The sequence below is a fragment of the Typopeltis vanoorti genome, chromosome 7 (assembly GCF_054136105.1).
Source record: "Typopeltis vanoorti isolate ZY-2024b chromosome 7, IOZ_Tvanoo_1.0, whole genome shotgun sequence".
NCBI classification, from domain to species: Eukaryota; Metazoa; Arthropoda; class Arachnida; order Uropygi; family Thelyphonidae; genus Typopeltis; species Typopeltis vanoorti.
In genome coordinates this window covers 50,029,461-50,048,478 of record NC_143555.1, presented here as the reverse complement: position 1 = coordinate 50,048,478, position 19,018 = coordinate 50,029,461, and the positions used below count along the sequence as shown (strand labels likewise).

The following is a 19,018-nucleotide window of genomic DNA, read 5'->3' as shown; positions in this document are numbered from 1 at the left end:
TCTGCCGTTCATGTCATTGGCTCACTCCCTTAACCCAACTCTCAGATTCATAACTTAAAACTAGTTTGAACACTTTCTTGTGTGCTGCTTGTTTTGTGTTTTAGCTAATTTCTTTCTTATTCCACATAAATTTATTCGACTGGCTCCCTACCATACCTGCTTTGCTTATTCTGTTGTCTATTTCCAAATTTAATTTGCCGTTTTCACTAGCAAATTAAATTTGGAAAACTGTTTAATGTTTTACTTGTTCTATAGGTTTTCTGTTAAGAATGCAGCTGAAGATTCCTATGTTTCTTTCTATTTCATAGTTTTTTTGTCTTTATATTGCTGATTTTCATGTCAAATTTGTTGCAACTTTTATGCAATTTAGTTAGACAACTCTGGAGACTTGCACAGCTTGTGCAAGTCTCCAAAGTTGTCTAACTAATATAGGAGTACATCATGTGCATAAAGTTAAGAGCTGAGTTTGATATTTCCAATTTTAATATCACATTTAATGCCACTTTCTTTCAGAATGTGATCCATATAGATGATGAATAAGAGTGGAGATAATGTGCATCTTTGTCTTACCCCCTTGATTTCTCAACTATTTGTTAGAAAGTGAAAATCTGATCTTGACAACCTCTGTTTAGCCTGAACCCAGCTTGTTCTTCTCCAAGTTACAGAAGAAGAATTACAGAATACTTCTGTAATTTTTCCCAACCTCTTCAAGTATGATTGCATAAATCTTACCTGAATAGTCAGTAGAGAAATTCCTTTGTGATTCCCACATTCAATTTGATTCCATTTTTTTTATAGATGGGAATTATGAAGGTTCACTAAATGATGCAATGTAGTCCCTGAAAAACTTATACCTTCATATTTAAGCATTTCTAGTTGAATATCATTACTCCATCTACATTTCAAGTTTGTGAGAGCTTTTTCTACCTCTAGTATTGATATATACTCCTGTTTGCATTTATGTTAAACGTAGTTTCCTTTTGATTATTAATGTAGTCTCAAAAGAAAATTTAAGAAAGTCCCCATGAGAACAGATTTCTCTCTCTCTCTTTTTACCACCAACAGTTTTTTTCTTCAGTTTGCTTTATGTTGTTCTCTTTGTAGACATATACTATGAAAAAGCAGTGAGTCATTTGCTTTTGCAAAACTAGTTGCTTTAATCAGTATCAACCTAACAATATATAACTGATTAAAATCTCAATTTTTTTTTTTTTTTTTTTTTTTCTAATCAGAATAGTTTATAGCCATAAAAATACTGTATAGAATAATCTGTTATGTTGGACTTGTATCCTGTGTATCTATTGATCAAGAGTGCATTCCAGGAAATCATGGTGATGCAATGCATTCGTCTTGCATCGATACTGATACTGGGGGGGGGGTCGCCATAGACAAGAATGAATAAGAAGGAAGCAAAATTGATCCTTGGGTTGTAAATATATAGTAGCAACTGATCACTACACATATAAACAGTTTTATATGGTGAAAATATAGCATAGTATTTCTAAAATTTAGAATAATTTCAGCAAACAGCTGAACAATTGATTATAGGTTGCAAAGAATTAGTCTGAAAAAATAGCAGGTACTAGTCTGGAATAGTACCTGCTTTGACAATATTATTGCCTTACTTCTTTTGGCAAAACAGTCAAGTGAAGTAATAGGTTTTGAATACTATCAGTGATATAATTCAGTTCCAGGAGCAGGGAGGGAGGGGAGATGCAATCTTCAAAATTAGAATAAATTTTGAATCAGTCTGTATAGGATATCTTTCATATATTATTATTGTTATTATTTGACACCTCCAGGGAGTCCAAGGACTCATCGAGGGAGGGCACCTGCTCTACAACTCCGCCTCCACCATTCAATCACCAACCGACTGCAACTACACCAACACCATCTACCGCCGACCACCACTGGTATTTCCACAGACAATCACAAACATCCATGCCCACGGCAGGATTCGAACCCGCAGCCTTTTGGCTGGAGAACAGATAAGTTATCCACTCGGCCAACCAGCCCGGCTTACAATATCTCCAGTGGTAGAGCACTGTAGATATTATAGGAATGTGCATCCTGCAAAAAAAAAAAGTAAAAAAGAAATCATCTGTTGCAATTTCAAGCAGATGACAAATAAGTTCTTACTGAAATATCATTGGATATAAATTTTTTATTAAAAAAAGACCTCACAATTGGAAAGTGCATGATGCAATTTAACATTGTTGTTCATGAAACAGAAAAGGTCATTTCTAAAACCAAAGCATGACAATCCATGTAATGGCATTTTCTAAGAAAAGAACACAAAGGTTCATATTTATTTCAATAAATGTTATTTTAAAAATATATATATTTTAATGTTGAGAGGTTCAGTACAAACATTCAAAAATTGCACAATATAATTTCTGCATTATTGTCATTAAAATGAAAGAACATAAATTGTCATGTTCCATTGCACTGATTTGAAGAATAAAAGGCAGCAAATTCACTACTATTAATAAATTCATTGCAAAGGCTAATCTGTGGTCATTTCAGGAGGGATTATTTATATTCACATATGTAAAATTCATTTTTACCTTTGGGAAGAGACACGATAAATAAATTGTGCAGCAAAAAGTTCAGATATCAAAGGACAATGAAGGAAATTCAAGTAACACAGTATACTTTAAGTCAAATGACACAAAGGTCACTCTATGATAGTTAATCCAGTAATGTCTCTACCATTGCCGTTAAGGGATTAATGGTGGTGGAGGAGGGTATTGCATGATAAAAGGCAGCATGCCAATGATGTTTTGATACATGAATAATCCTAAGGTATCTGAGTATTTCATCTGCATCAGCTGTTGAGAGGTTAAACAATTATTTTAAAATATTCTGTGGGAAAAAAAATGCTATCTAGCAACATTTATTGAAACAAATATTGTTTGCACATTACTTTTTTTTCATATTTTCTCTTTCCTATTTTCATGCATATTTCCACAGGAAATATACATGAAAATAGTCATGCATATTTCTTTATTTTTCTTACAGATTTAAATACACTATGCTTATAGAATTAGATATGCTGCTGTCATTTGTGAACAACTCTTCCTGCTTTTATAAACAATACATTATGTTAAATTGCATTACATTCTTATTTTAATGGTAATTTTAAAACATTACAAATATATATTCAATATAGTATTTCAGATTAACTTCCAGTTGAAAAAATGTAACAGCTTATTGTTGTCATCGTTATTTTTCTCTGTTTGTAGAGTGCCCATTTCATTAATAATAATTCTGTTCCTTAACCTTTTAAAATATATCATGAAATCAATCTGAGACATGTCCTATGCAGAAGTGATTTAAATTGTATACTCATTTTTTGAAATATTCCAATCACAACCTCCTTCCTTTCTAGCTGCTATAATCCAGTAACTGGATTATAAATGTCTACTATCCTCTAATGTTGTATGATGAAAATATCGCTACTTCAGAATTGCTGCATAATATCTAAACTAGCAGAAAATATATACATAACAATTTACTTCATAGTTGTTTATTTCAATTTGTAATAGTGATTCTGGGAAACCAAGATAGTTGAAGTGCAAAGAACTACAGATTACATCATAAAGATTATGAATTTCGTGATACAATTAAAGATTTTTGTATTGCTCTCTATAAAGCAGTCATCAGAGTGCAGACCTTCACGCAATCTGTGAAGTATGCGATTGGTCTGAAAAGTTCTCGGCCTCAACCATAGATGGCAACACTATCGGCATGTTTTTTTTTTTTTTTTTTTTTTCTAAGTTGGTACATCTGTTATAAGCATCCATGTGAAATTGCAAGTCATTCTACCAAGAAGTTTGTTTTATACAGCTTCTGAAGTAAAAGTGTTGTCTGTATCCCTTGAAATGGATAAAATTGAGTATCGTATGGTTATAAAATTCTTTGTAAAAGAACTTAAGTATAAAGAGCTAATAAGCTTCATTTCGGCAATGAAAACATTACTTAAATTAAGGGGATATTAATTCCCACATAGTTTTAAAACCGAATAAGAAACTCAAAGATTGGAATCAGAGAGTTTCTTGCCGAATATAGTAAACTATAAAGTATCGGCGAACACTAGCGTTAGCCAATGCAAGTGATCCTAGTACGTGGTACAATCTCGGGCAACTCGTTGCAAAGGTGAGTAAAGTTCAGATCGTGAGTAAAGTTCAGATACCTAAGAATAGCGATCTGAACTTTACTCACCTTTGCAACGAGTTGCCCGAGATTGTACCACGTACTAGGATCACTTGCATTGGCTAACGCTAGTGTTCGCCGATACTTTATAGTTTACTATATTCGGCAAGAAACTCTCTGATTCCAATCTTTGAGTTTCTTATTCGGTTTTAAAACTATGTGGGAATTAATATCCCCTTAATTTAAGTAAAGCTTTGTAAAAGAAGGTTTAATGCCAAAAGAAATTCATTCGAAGTTCATAAAATTTTATGGGCACTCTACTCCTTTGTTTTCAACAATTAAGAAATGGGCTGCTGAATTTAAACGTGGCCATACCAGCCTTGAAGATGATCCACTTGAAGGACGTCCAAAATAACACCAGAAATCCTTGATCAAGTGCATGATAATGGTATTGGATGACCAGCAAGCCAAAGTGCATGAAATTGCTGAGACTATAGGCATTTCAAAAGAACATATAGGATATATTTTGCATGAAGAATTGCAAATTAAAAAGCTTCATGCAAGATGGGTGTCGCGTTTGCTCATAGCAGATCGAAAGCGCACTCGCATGAAAATCTCTGAACAGTGCTTGGAACATTTTAACAAGAATAAAACTGATTTTGTGCACTGATTTATTACTATGGGTGAAACTTGGATTACCATTCCACACCAGAATCCAAACAGCAGTTAAAACAGTAGAAAGAAGACAGTCATGGCATCGGTGTTTGTGGATGTTAAAGGCATTTTGTTTATTGATTATCTTGAAAAGGGTAAAACAATAACCAGGAAATATTATTCTGATCTTTTAATCAGACTAGATGAAAAAATTCATGAGAAAAGACCCGATTTGCAGAATAAAAAAATCATCTTTCATCAGGGCAATGCACCTGCCCACAAAGATGTTTTGGCAATGGGAAAATTAAGGGATTTGTAGAGGGGTATTTTGCAGATCTTACTGAGAACCACTGCAGGGATGGGATAATGGCCCTGGTGCATTGCTGGAATAAATGTATTATTCTCTGGGAGGCTATTGAAAAATAAAAATAATTTTGAAATTATAAATTCGTTTTTTCATTGCTAGGCCAAGAACTTTTCAGACCACCCTCTTATTCTTTGAACTGTGATTATGAATAAAAACTAAACAAAATTTTATATGGAACACATAAAAACTAAACAAAATTTTATATGGAACACATGAGGCCAGTTTTTCTTTTCCATATTTGGATTTGCATTCACTTATAAAATAATTGTTTGGCAAAAATAATTATCTTGAATCAGGTTCTTCGAGAACATCAAAATGTATGAAAAAAATGTCGAAAGGATTTATATAATTTCACTATCACTTTCTTTAATGTGATTACTCAAGAGGTGCACATATATATGTGCACTATAGAACAATATCTCTATAGAATAATAATGATAGCCTTCAAAATCTCTTTACTATGCTGGGGTCCATTCCAAAATATACATATATCTTATAATTGAAAGCTCCTCGTCTTCTGAATTAGTTCAATTAAAAAAAAAATCACTTCATGAGTTTCTTAAGTGCATAAAAAAATAGTGAAAGATTACAAAAATAAGCATTCAAAAATTCATGAAAAGATTAACATTTTAAGAAATAGAAGTTAAGGAACTCGCTGATCAGTAAAATACAAAATATTAATCTCACTTTATACAGAATAACAATATGATAAAAAAAAAAGGTAATAAAATTGAATTAAATAAATACAGAAAACAAAGAAATTATATTTTCTGAAATATGTTTGCATTTGTTTTTTGTATTTATATATGTGTATCATTACAATAATATTTCAGTTTTCTTTGTGATTAATTTTCTATCAAAGAAATTTTCCTGTAAATTAAATATGGAAATAGACAACAGAATCAACAAAGCTGGTATGGTAGGAAGTCATCAATTGAATAAATTCATATGGAATAAGAGAAAAATTAGTTGGAAACACTAATTAGTTATATACAAGACAGTGTTCAAACCAGTTTTAACTTATGGATCTGAGAGCTGGGTCAGAAGTAAAACATTTGACCAAAGACTAGAGACCGCACATATGAGAGTCCTGAGAAAGATTATAGGTGTGAACAGATGGCATCAATGGCAATATCATATTAAAAATGAGGATATTAGGAAAGAACTTGACATTGTCAGCATCCAGGAATTTTCGTTAGCAGAGCTAATCTCAGGTGTTATGGTCACTTAAACAGAATGGACGAGGAAAGATTAGCAAAACAAGTGTTCTTTGCCAGGTTGGCAGGAAAATGACCCAGAGGAAGACCAAGATATAGGTGGATTGATACTGTACAAAGTGCCTTAGATGACAGAAATATAAGATCTGACGATATTGGAGTCTTGACAAGTAACAGACTGATCTGGAGGAAAATTGTAATAGGAAGTTAGTAATGATTGCTAATGTTGCCAATGAATTATGCAGACACAGAATCTCCCCAATGACTTGGAGTTTCCTGAACATTTAAGGGGATTTTTTAAAGAAATGCATGCAGGGAGAATTATATACTGTAGTGTTCTCTCTTTGAATTTTTTGTTGTGCTTGTGTGCATGTGCACACTAATCAAGTTAGAATCACTTTGTATAAGTGTAGTTAGTTATCATAAATTAGCCTGTTAAATATCAATTTTTATGTACATAATTGATTCATTGCTTATATCATTGAATTTAATTTAGTTGCATATTTTACTTATCATTTTTTCTAGATTTTAATCCCTCCAAAAGATCTCATGGGAAAACTGAAAAAAGAATCAGAAACAGCTAGCTTTGTAAGTATCAGAATGCAGATGTTTGCTTTTCATTCATTAAATGTTTTCTGTGTTTTTGAAATGTGCACATGAATACACATACCCCTTCCCTAGAAACATTGACCTTTCTTGTCGACATGTGTTTTTTTCCTATAAATATTTTCTTGCTGTTTAAAGATAATATAAAAGAATATCATTGTCTGACTTCTGTGAGTAAGAAAATGGTTATGCTAAGCCACCCAATGCTAAGCACTTGTTCTTACTTCATTTAATTTACTCGTGATATAATTGCCTGTAGACCAGACTCTACTTTTCTTTCATGCTCTTCTCTTGCTTCCCTTGCTCCTTTCCCTAAGTGCTGTTAAACTATTCAAAGTGGGGGTGATCTTTTCCCCTCTTTTTTACAGTGAGAGTCTGCCTTCTTTCCCAAGTTTTGTGTCCTAACCTTATAATGGATTCTACTGCAGGCAGAAGATAGGAAGCTGACTGCAGTATTTTGCCTATAACTACTCTAGGGTGGGGCTGTGGAGACAGTTTTAGGATGTGTTCAATGTTAACCTATTTGCAGAAGCTGATGCATTTCCCCAGAGACCACTTAAAGGAAATGAGAAGTGGCCGGCAGGTAATGTGACTAACATGCCAACATTTGATATTAGAACATTGTTTAAAACTGGAAAAATTGTTAGAAGAATACTTCCTTAAAAAATGTTTATTCTTCTCTTTCTTTTAAAATGGAATATAAGTATGCTGGAAATTCACTAGACAGATGAAGGATATACAAATACAAAAATACAAATATATTTGACTTGGGCAGAATTGTTAAGGAACAGAGAAGTTATAGAGAAGGAACAGCAATCATAGTAAAAAGTCATATTTTAAATTCAGTAACAAATTATCACCAAAATTAACCTTTCTAAGATTAAAAGCAAAAGAAAGGAGTGAAAAATCATTTGTTTAGGGTTATGCTCCATATTACTCTCATGGAGTAGATGAATGAGGAGTTTCTCTCAAATCTTCAGGTAGAAATCAATCATAATAATAGATAGGACATATAGTGATAGGAACTTAAATGCAAAAATCTGCAAGAATTATGAAGATATAGAGGATAGGGAAATTTGAGATTGACAAAAGAAATGATGGTCCTTGAATTTTTTGAGATTGCAAGAATGGTGATTACTAACACTCTTTCTCCCCATAGAAAAAAGAAATAAATGTCTCTGACTTTTCTTATGTTTTGTTGATAGTGATAACTTCATACTAGTTCAAGACACGATTATATAGAGAATTTGAAATTGGGAGTGATCACCATTTTTGAACAGAATTAAATTGAATTTCTTATTGGAAAGAAAAACATTACAAAATTTTTAAAAGAATCAAAGTTTGAGCAGCTTTCAGAGGTAAACTGCTGACTGAAATTTGCAAATATTATTAATGAAAAAATGAAAGCATTTGAAAATAAGAGATAAATATTAGAGACAGTGTTCGAATGTGAAAAAAGCAGTGATTCAGGCAGGTAGTATTTGTGAGAATAAAAAATTAGAATTTCATGGTGGGCTGAAAAAGTTAGTCAGTCCAGAAAAAGAAGAAATCATTTCAGAAGTTCCTAGCAGGTAAGTCAGTGGGTATCCTCAAGGAAAGAAAAATGTAACAAAGGTAAGTGCAAAAGAAGCTAAACAAAAGTCATGGAAGACTTCAGTGAGAATAGAGAAGATAAATATCAAGAAGATGGCATTAGCTGTTGGCCAAGTTAAGAAATGGAAAAAAAAATTCCTATTAAAATTACTATTACCATTACTATTAAAGAAATTAGATGATAATCTAAACATTGAAAATAAAGATATCTGAATATCTGAAATAATTACTTTGAAAGATTGTTAAATGAAATGAGCAGAAATGTCAAAACACTGGTAAAATAGTCAGGAGGAATGCACTGGAATACAGATCAGTACTTGAGGTAGGAAATTCCATTGGAAGCCTGAAATATGGAAAGGCAGCTGGAGTAGTGATATTCAACTGGGAGTTTGGAGTAGAGCTTCCATACATAGTACCCACTATAATAGGGGGGGGGGGGGCTGCATGTGAGAATAGGAGAAATTGATTGAGCGGGAGATGGTAAATTCCGTTTTATTTTATAGCCGGATAGATACGAAACTCGGGTCGAAATCCATCGACATCCAGAGTTTCAATGCCGAAAAAACTATTGGCAGAACCAAGTGTAAATGATCACTTGGGTAGTACAACACCAGGGCAACTCCGTGCAAAGGTGGAACAAGCTCCTTCACTAACTTTAATATTTTCTCATAATGTAAAACCCAGCTCCTAAGAGATGTATAAATACTGTTTTACATTATGAGAAAAGATCACTACCCAGACCAGTTTCAACCTTTTTTGAGGTCTCATCAGTGAGTAGGTAGACCTGGAATATCAAGGTTTTAAGTGAACCGAAACTTATATACCTCTACTATCAAATTGCCGAAGTGGTGTACTATATATTGTTAAATATTGTTAATTACCAAGATAATCAGCCGAAAGGCTATTTTACCGGCGAATTTGTTGATTGAGCGGGAGATGGTAAATCCCGTTTTCTTTTATAGCTGGGTACAAAACTCGGGTCGAAATCCATCGACATCCATAGAGTTTCAATGCCGAAAAAACTATTGGCGGAACCAAGTGTAAATGATCACTTGGGTAGTACAACACCAGGGCAACTCCATGCAAAGGTGGAGCAAGCTCTGTCACTAACTTCAGTAAAATATGTAAAACAGTATTTATACATCTCTTAGGAGCTGGGTTTTACATCATGAGAGAATATTAAAGTTCATGACGGAGCTTGCTCCACCTTTGCATCGAGTTGCCCTGGTGTTGTACTACCCAAGTGATCATTTACACTTGGTTCTGCTGATAGTTTTTTCGACTTTGAAACTCTATGGATGTCGATGGATTTCGACCTGAGTTTCGTACCCGGCTATAAAATAAAACAGGATTTACCATCTCCTGCTCAATCAACAAATTCGCTGATAAAATAGCCTTTCGGCTGATTATCTTGGTAAATAGGAGAAATTGTTACTGAGAATTCTAGGTAAGATTTATTCAGGCATAATAGAATAAAATAGATTAGAATAACTTAACTAAACTGGAATAATTGCTATAACAAATTTAGCATGCAAATAAGCAATAAAAAGATGGAATATGAAAATAGGCATAAATATAGAAAATATCAACTGCATCCTAGAGAAACTACTTGTTTTTATAGAGAACCTATAAAACAAGTAAAATATTTCAGCTATATGTGGCACAATTTTTACTTGAAACGACACATAATTAATTATAGAGGTTAATTATAAATAACAGAATAAACACAACTGTTATGGTGAGGAGCTAAATGAATAAGTTTGTATGGAATAAGAGAGAGAGAGAGAAATTAAAATACCAAATTAGCATGGGCAAGATGTTCAAGCCAGTTTTAACTAAAGGGTATAAGAGTTGGATTAGAAATAAAATAATTGATCAAGAATTGGTGACCAAAATATGCAAAACTTGGAAAAATTAAGAGAGTGAACAGATGGCATCAATGGCAGAATTATATCAAAAAACGAAGATATTAGAAAGGAACCTGTTGTTAGCCTTCAGGGTTGTGTGAGTAGAGCTAATCCAAGATGGTATAGTCATTAAAGCAGAATTCGATAGGGAAAGGTTAGCAAAATGTGATTGATGTCAAGATGGTAGGGAAAAGACTCAAGGTAAGACCAAGATTTAGGTGAATCGATGCCCTTAGACCAAAATATAATATCTGCTTGGGACAAATGACAGAATGTTTAGAGGCACATTGTCAATAAGATGCTAATAATAATGTAAACATGTTTGTGCCATCTGTCCTGTACACCATCTTGAGGGTACATATCAACAGTTTGATGATAAATCACAACTGAATGTAAAGAAGCAAAATCAAATTAACACAGATATATATAGCACAGTTAAACAATTTCAAAAACATGTAAATCTAATACATTAAAAATGCAAGATAAAAGAGGCAATATGTGAGTTGAAAAAATTTCTGAAATTTGGGCTACCACTTTAGACATAAATAAATAAATTTACTGACACCTTTTATTTCCCAAAGAGAGTAGGCAAGCTCATTTAGTTCTAACGCTATGAAGACTGGTGGGCAGCCAATCACTGACAGCAGGCTAAAGGCTGTCAGTGATTTTTAATAGGAATTTGGGGCAAAGAGTATGGTAGAAACTGCTGCTATATCATGGTTCTCACCCTTAACACTATATACTGTTTTCTGGAATCATGTGAGTTCTGTGTCAATTTTCTTGAGTCATGGGATTAAAAACCTGAATTTCATGAAATGAAAACCCTACTTGCCTATTTCAGGGATTGAATAATTCAGGACCTGGCTGAAGAATGGTTAAGAAAAGTTTCCTTAGTCACCACTTTTTACAAATGCTAACACTGGAAATTATAGAATTATATAGAAAATTAGAGAGATTCCAAAAATATAGGACAAAAATAGATGATGTGATCATGCAAATAAAACAAATAAACCCAATGCAGAGATGAAATGTCGATAGTTTTTGAAGTATGGAGGAGATAAAATGAAGCTTTATTTGGTGCGCTTATTCAATAAGTCTTAATTTCTAGAGAAATTTTAATGACTGGGGGTTTCAAAGAGTAATTCCATACATAAAAACACTGCATTCAGGAAGTCAAGCTGCAGACGAAGAGCTGTATTACATTGTATGTAAGTCATAAGAAATATACAAAGAAGAATAAAAGCAGCTTACAAATAACATGTAGGAGAAAACTAAATGGGTTTTATTGAAAGATTCATGATAGATACAGTCTATACTATTACAGTTATCAGAACTAATATGGGAGGGGCAGAAATCTTTATTAAATGAAGTATTAAAACAAAAAATAAAAGAGCAAAAAGTTACTCAATATGATATTCCAGTACTCTAAAAACCCTATCGTTCAATAAAATTTGAATCAGTTGAAATAGCATTTGAGAGATGGGTCATTTAGGATTGCCCTTTCTCATCATATTTAGAATTGGTTAGAATAATCCATTCCAGAGAAAATGGGAATATCTGTTAATGAAAAAGTTATATAATATATGCAGTATTAAGTAGTATTATTTATGGACAGTAAGAAAAATTTAAGAGTACACGATTAAAATTTAAAAGCTCCCAGAAATCTAAATAAATTTCACTGCAGATAGACTGAACTGAAAAGCGGTTGTTATTGGTGCCATTAAACCACTAGGCAGATGAGTATGATGATTACTATAAACAGAAATTATGGAATTAAGACCACCTTCAGGTGTACATAATTAGAGATATTAAGTTTTGCATCTTTAAAGTATAATGAATGTATTATTCCCCTTTTTCTTCTAAGGTTTAGTGTACACCTAACTGCTTCCCTATTCTCCTCTGTGAATGTAACATTTGTGGTATATTATTTTTTTTTCCCTCTACCCTGCTCTAGCCAGAAAAGTTGTTGATGAAAATTTCTATTCTTTAATAATGATGTCACTAATTTCCTTTTAATGGTGCATTCCTTCCCAATCATTTCCACTTATATGGCTTGCAAATTATATTATTTCATATTCAATTTTCCTGTTTCATATGTGTTTCTCGCTTTTAATTCTTAGTCCTGTTGCTAGGCTGGTTCACTCCAAACAAGAGGATGTGGTTTTGAATCCTACCCATGGATTTAAACCTTCAGCCTGTTAATTTTTTGGCAAGAGTAAAAATGCTGTCCAGTTGGCTATAAAAGCTTCATGTTAGGGTTCTAGGCAAATTTTCTGTGGTATTAATTATATACCATAAGCTGACAGTATTTTGTGGTTGGGTTTTGCATTTAAAAAATATTTTTAAAAAATTAAGTACTTTTTTCTCTTAATGGCACTTTCTGTGTACTAATTTTGTCAACTTGCTATGCCCAAGTATAATTTTTATTGGTATTGTTATTATTTTTTTTTTCATTCTGATATCAGTCTAATATACAAGCTTAGGTGTCAAACATTATTGATGAATTTCCTGTTCCCACCTGGCATTTCTGGTTTTTTTTTTTTTTTTTTCAGTTCTGCACTAAAGTTGTTTGGTTCATAGTTAAGTGGATGGTAGAAGTTAAGAGGAAGAGAAAAAAAATTTTTTAGAAGATCTACAGATTATACTCTTTAGGAAATAAAATAATAGAGAAAGTTGTCTGTCTCACAGAACAGTTTTATTCTACGTTTGATATCATGTGATGAAGTTACTTGCAATAATAATAAAAAAAAATAAAAATCTGCACTTCTGATATGCCACAGAAACTTATGTTTTCAAGGAGAAAGCTTATTGTAGGTATTTAGTATGTAACTCAGCAAATGCTCTGAGAGAATACAGAGAAAAAAAAATTAAGAAAGCTATGTACAACTAGATCTATATTGGCGCTGATAATGAATTCCATAAAGTCGTCATATTATTCGAATTTGCATTCATATGATGAATTTCGTTTATTAATGAACTATTACAATAAAGGATAAAAAGAATATACATCATCATCAAATTCCTGCCATGTACCCTCAAGGGGTGTACAGGATATAAGAGTACTACATGAAAAAAATTACATCATTACTAACTTCCTATCTACAATTTTTCTCCAAATCAGTCTGTTACTTGTCAAGACTCCAAAATCATCAGATCTTATATTTCTATCATCTAAGTCACTTTGTACCGTACCAATCCACCTATATCTTGGTCTTCCTCTGGGTTTTTTTGCTGCCAACCTGGCAGAGAACTTGTTTTGCTAATCTTTCTTCGCCCATTCTGTTTAAGTGACCATACCATCTGAGATTAGCTCTGTTAACGCATTCCTGGATGCTGACAATGTCAAGTTCTTTCCTAATATCTTCGTTTTTAATATGATATTGCCATTGATGCATCTGTTCATGCCTATAATCTTTCTCCGGACTCTCATATCTGCGGTCTCTAGTCTTTGGTCAAGTGTTTTACTTCTGACCCAGCTCTCAGATCCATAAGTTAAAACTGGTTTGAACACTGTCATGTATACAGCTAATTTAGTGTTCTGACTAATTTCTCTTTTATTCCATATGAATTTATTCAATTGATTTCCCACCATACCAGCTTTGCTGATTCTGTTGTGTATTTCTATATTTAATTTACCATCTTCACTAAAAATCATGCCTAAGTAGCTGAAATGTTTTTGCTGAAATGTTGTGAATGGAAGAACCTGTTCCGCAGGTTCTCCATTCACAACATAGTTGACATTTTCAATGATTCTGCCTATTTTCAATGTCTTTGTCTTTTTAATGCTGACCTTCATACCATATCTATTACAACAGTTATTCAATTTAGTCAGAGAATCTTGCAGACTTGTAGCGGATTTATTTAGAAGTATGACATCATCTGCATAAAGCAAAGAGCTGACATTAACATCTCCAATTTTGATATCATGTTTAATACCACTTTCCTTCATAATGTGATCCATATAAGAGGGGATAATGTACATCCTTGTCTCACACCAAATTTAACATTAAACCATCTTCCTGTAATTCCTTCAATTCTAACTGCTGACTTACAACTCAAATAAAGACTAAGTATTGCTTGATATCATGCCCCATCGACACCATATAGTTGTAACGTATTGAATAGCGTCTCTTGGCACCTTGTCATATGCCTTTTCCAAATCGACAAAACTTAAATACAGATCTTTGTTATATTCCCATGCTTTCTCGACTATTTGTCGTAAAGTGAAGATCTGATCCTGATAGCCTCTATTTGGCCTGAATTGAGCTTGTTCTTCACCAAACTTTTCTTCTACAATTCTTCTCAGCTGTTTCTCAAGTATACTTGCATAGATCTTGCCAGGAACACTCAGTAGGGAAATACCTCTGTAATTCTCACATGCAGTTTTATTTCCCTTTTTATATATGGGTACTATCAGAGCTCTACACCAATCATCAGGAATTCGTCCCACTGTCCAGGCTTTCTCAACTATGCAGTGCAGCCACTGTAAGACTCTTATATCACCATACTTCAGCATTTCTGATCGAATATCATCTACTCCTGTTGCCTTTCCACATTTCAAGCCTTTGATGGCTTTTTCTACTTCAAGTATGGATATGTATTCCTGACTGCATGCCTGGTCAGTGTTTTTTTACCACTGTGCTGTCATCACTGCTTGTTTCATTTAGCAGTTTTTCAAAGTAATTACTCCATACTTAATCATCATCATCATCATCATCATCAAATTCCTGCCATGTACCCTCAAGGGGTGTACAGGATATGACAGTACTACATGAAAAAATTACATCATTACTAACTTCCTATCTACAATTTTCCTCCAAATCAGTCTGTTACTTGTCAAGACTCCAACATTATCAGATCTTATATTTCTATCGTCTAAGGCACTTTGTACCGTATCAATCCACCTATATCTTGGTCTTCCTCTGGGTCGTTTTCCTGCCAACCTGGCAGAGAACACTTGTTTTGCTAATCTTTCCTCTCCCATTCTATTTAAGTGACCATACCATCTGAGATTAGCTCTGCTAACGCATTCCTGGATGCTGACAATGTCAAGTTCTTTCCTAATATACTCATTTTTAATATGATATTGCCATTGATGCCATCTATTCACGCCTCTAATCTTTCTCAGGACTCTCATATCTGCGGTCTCTAGTCTTTGGTCAAGTGTTTTACTTCTGACCCAGCTCTCAGATCCATAAGTTAAAATTGGTTTGAACACAGTCTTGTATACAGCTAATTTAGTGTTCCGACTAATTTCTTTCTTATTCCATATGAATTTATTCAATTGACTTCCCACGATACCAACTTTGCTGATTCTGTTGTCTATTTCTATATTTAGTTTACCATCTTCAGTAAAAATTGTGCCTAAGTAGCTGAAATGTTTTACTTGTTCCACAGGTTCTCCATTCACAACACAGTTGACATTTTCAATGATTCTGCCTATTTTCATTGTCTTTGTCTTTTTATTGCTGACCTTCATACCATATCTATTACAACAGCTATTCAATTTAGTCAGAGAATCTTGCAGACTTGTAGCGGATTTATTTAGAAGTATAACATCATCCGCATAAAGCAAAGAGCTGACATTAACATCTCCAATTTTGATATCAGGTTTAATACCACATTCCTTCATAATGTGATCCATATAGATAATGAATAACAGAGGGGATAATGTACATCCTTGTCTCACACCAGATTTAACATTAAACCATCTTCCTGTACTTTCTTCAATTCTAACTGCTGACTCACAACTCAAATAAAGACTAAGTATTGCTTGATATAATGCCCCATTGACACCATATAACTGCAGCGTATTGAATAGCTTCTCTCTTGGCACCTTGTCATATGCCTTTTCCAAATCGACAAAACTTAAATACAGATCTTTGTTATATTCCCATGCTTTCTCGACTATTTGTCGTAAAGTGAAGATCTGATCCTGACAGCCTCTATTTGGCCTGAATCCAGCTTGTTCTTCAACAAGCTTTTCTTCCACAACTCTTCTCAACCGTTTCTCAAGTATACTTGCATAGATCATGCCAGGAACACTCAGTAGGGAAATACCTCTGTAATTTTCACATTCAGTTTTATTTCCCTTTTTATATATGGGTACTATGAGAGCTCTACTCCAATCATCGGGAATTCGTCCCTCTGTCCAGGCTTTCTGAACTATGCAGTGCAGCCACTGTAAGACTCTTATACCACCATACTTCAGCATTTCTGGTCGAATATCATCTACTCCTGCTGCCTTTCCACATTTCAAGCCTTTGATGGCTTTTTCTACTTCAAGTATGGATATGTATTCCTGACTGCATGCCTGGTCAGTGTTTTTTATCACTGTGCTGTCATCACTGCTTGTTTCATTTAGCAGTTTTTCAAAGTAATTACTCCATACTTCAAGGATATCTTTTTCTCCTGTTTTCATTTCACCTTTATCATCTCTAATTCCTTTTACAGCACTCTTTCCTCCATTCCTAAGCTTCTTCAACAACCTCCAGAATATTTTGCCACCTTCTTGATATTTATTTTCTATATTCTTGCCAAAGTCCTCCCATGACTTTTGTTTAGCTAGTTTTACACACTGTTTAGCTTTCTTACATTTGTCTCTGTATTCTGTAAGAGTAAAAGCTGACTTATTTGCCAGGAACTTTTGATATGCTTTCTTCTTTTCCTTCACTGCCTCTTTAACTTCCTGTGTCCACCAGGGAGTTCTGATTTTTTTATCTTTGCACACAACCTCACCACATGCCTCTCTGGCAGAATGAATCAATGTTTCCTTCAGAGTTTGCCACTGAATCTCCAAGGTTTGATTCCTGTTCTCAAACTCTTTCATTTTCTTTTCAATAATATTTCTGTATTTTAGTCTACAGTTCACATCTGAGAGCTGCTCAACTTTTATTCGCTTTAAAACTTTCTTACATGTTATTCTTTTCAATATGAACTTCAATTTTATCCTGCTCAAGACTAAATAGTGATCACTTCCAATTTCAAATCCTCTGTACACTCTAGTGTCCTGCACCAAGGAGAAAACATCACTATCAACAATAACATAGTCAATGAGACTTTTCTTATTCCTAGCCTCCTCTCTCCATGTGAATTTGTGCACATTTTTATGTTGGAACATGGTGTTAGTAATAACCAGTCCATGTCCTGAGCAGAAATCCAACAGATATTTGCCATTATTATTAGCTTTGCTCTTTTCTCCAAATTTTCCCAAAATATTTTTGTATGTCTCACAATCATTTCCTACTCTACTATTTAGATCCCCAACAAGGACCAACTTTTCCTTTTTCATTGTGTCAGTTGCTTTTTCTAAAGCCTCAAAAAATTCCTCCACTTCTACCTTAGTAGAACCTTCTGTGGGACCATAGGCACAAATAAGTCTCATTGTCCAGTTCCCCATTCTCATATTTGCCCACATTACTCTACTTGAGACTGACTGCCATTCAAGAAGATTAGCCTCGTATTTTGTGTTGAATACTATGGCTACTCCTTCTTTTCCTTGATTGTTATTGCCTGAATATAACATTTTGTATTTATTGCTCAGAAAGATCTCACCAGTTTTGGTCTTTTTTGTTTCAGTCACCCCTATTATGTCAATCTGGTACTTATCTAATTCCTCAGCTAGCTCCATTTCTTTGCCATTCAGGCTTCTTACGTTGATAGTACCGATCTTTAACTCTGGTGATGTTGAGTTGGGGTTTGTTTTCAGATTTGTTCCAGTAGCTGACTTTTCGCTGTTCGCCCTGGTTCCCTGGCGAAAACAACGGGGTCTTTGTTTAACCGGGCGACGCCCCAGCCGGCATAAAATTTTGTCATGTTGTACCATCATTTTTTATTTTGGTTTAACCAATAAGAATACAATTTGGTCGGCTAAATCCCAAATTGCCAGCCCATCCTCGTTCGTTCAGTATCAAAGTAGATACCCAACAGGGTGCACCACGAGAAGGTGAGGATTGGACATTAGGTCAGAAGCCCTGGTCGCCCTGGAAGCCCTGGTCAGAAGCCCCACTCTTTCCTCCATTCTTAAACTTCTTCAACAACCTCCAGAATATTTTGCCACCTTCTTGATATTTATTTTCTATGTTCTTGCCAAAGTCCTCCAATGACTTTTGTTTAGCTAGTTTTACACAGTGCTTAGCTTTCTTATATTTGTTTCTGTATTCTCTAAGAGCACAAGCTGACTTATTTGTCAGGAACTTTTGATATGCTTTCTTCTTTTCCTTCACTGCCTCTTTAACTTCCTGTGTCCACCATGCAGTTCTAATTTTTCTATCCTTGTAGACAACTTCACCTCATGCCTCTCTAGCTGAATCATTGAGGGCTATCTTCAATGCGTGCCACTGAATCTCCAAGGTTTGATTCCTGTTCTCAAACTCTTTCATTTTTTCTTCAATAATCTTTGTGTGTTTTAGTCTACAGTACACATATGAGAGCTGCTTAACTTTTATTTGCTTTAAAACTTTCTTACATGTTATTCTTTTCAATATGAAATTCAATTTTATCCTGCTCAAGACTAAATA

At 34.0% G+C, this 19,018-nt stretch overlaps 1 protein-coding gene across 1 annotated transcript in view; it reads left to right on the top strand.

The window, feature by feature from the left end:
• Nucleotides 1-19,018, top strand: part of Sf3a1 (splicing factor 3a subunit 1) — a 265,118-nt gene that overhangs the window by 82,363 nt on the left and 163,737 nt on the right. Inside the window, exon 7 of the mRNA XM_090395253.1 lies at nucleotides 6,919-6,981. Coding sequence (XP_090251379.1) covers nucleotides 6,919-6,981 — 63 coding nt within the window. The remainder of the gene's footprint in view (nucleotides 1-6,918; nucleotides 6,982-19,018) is intronic.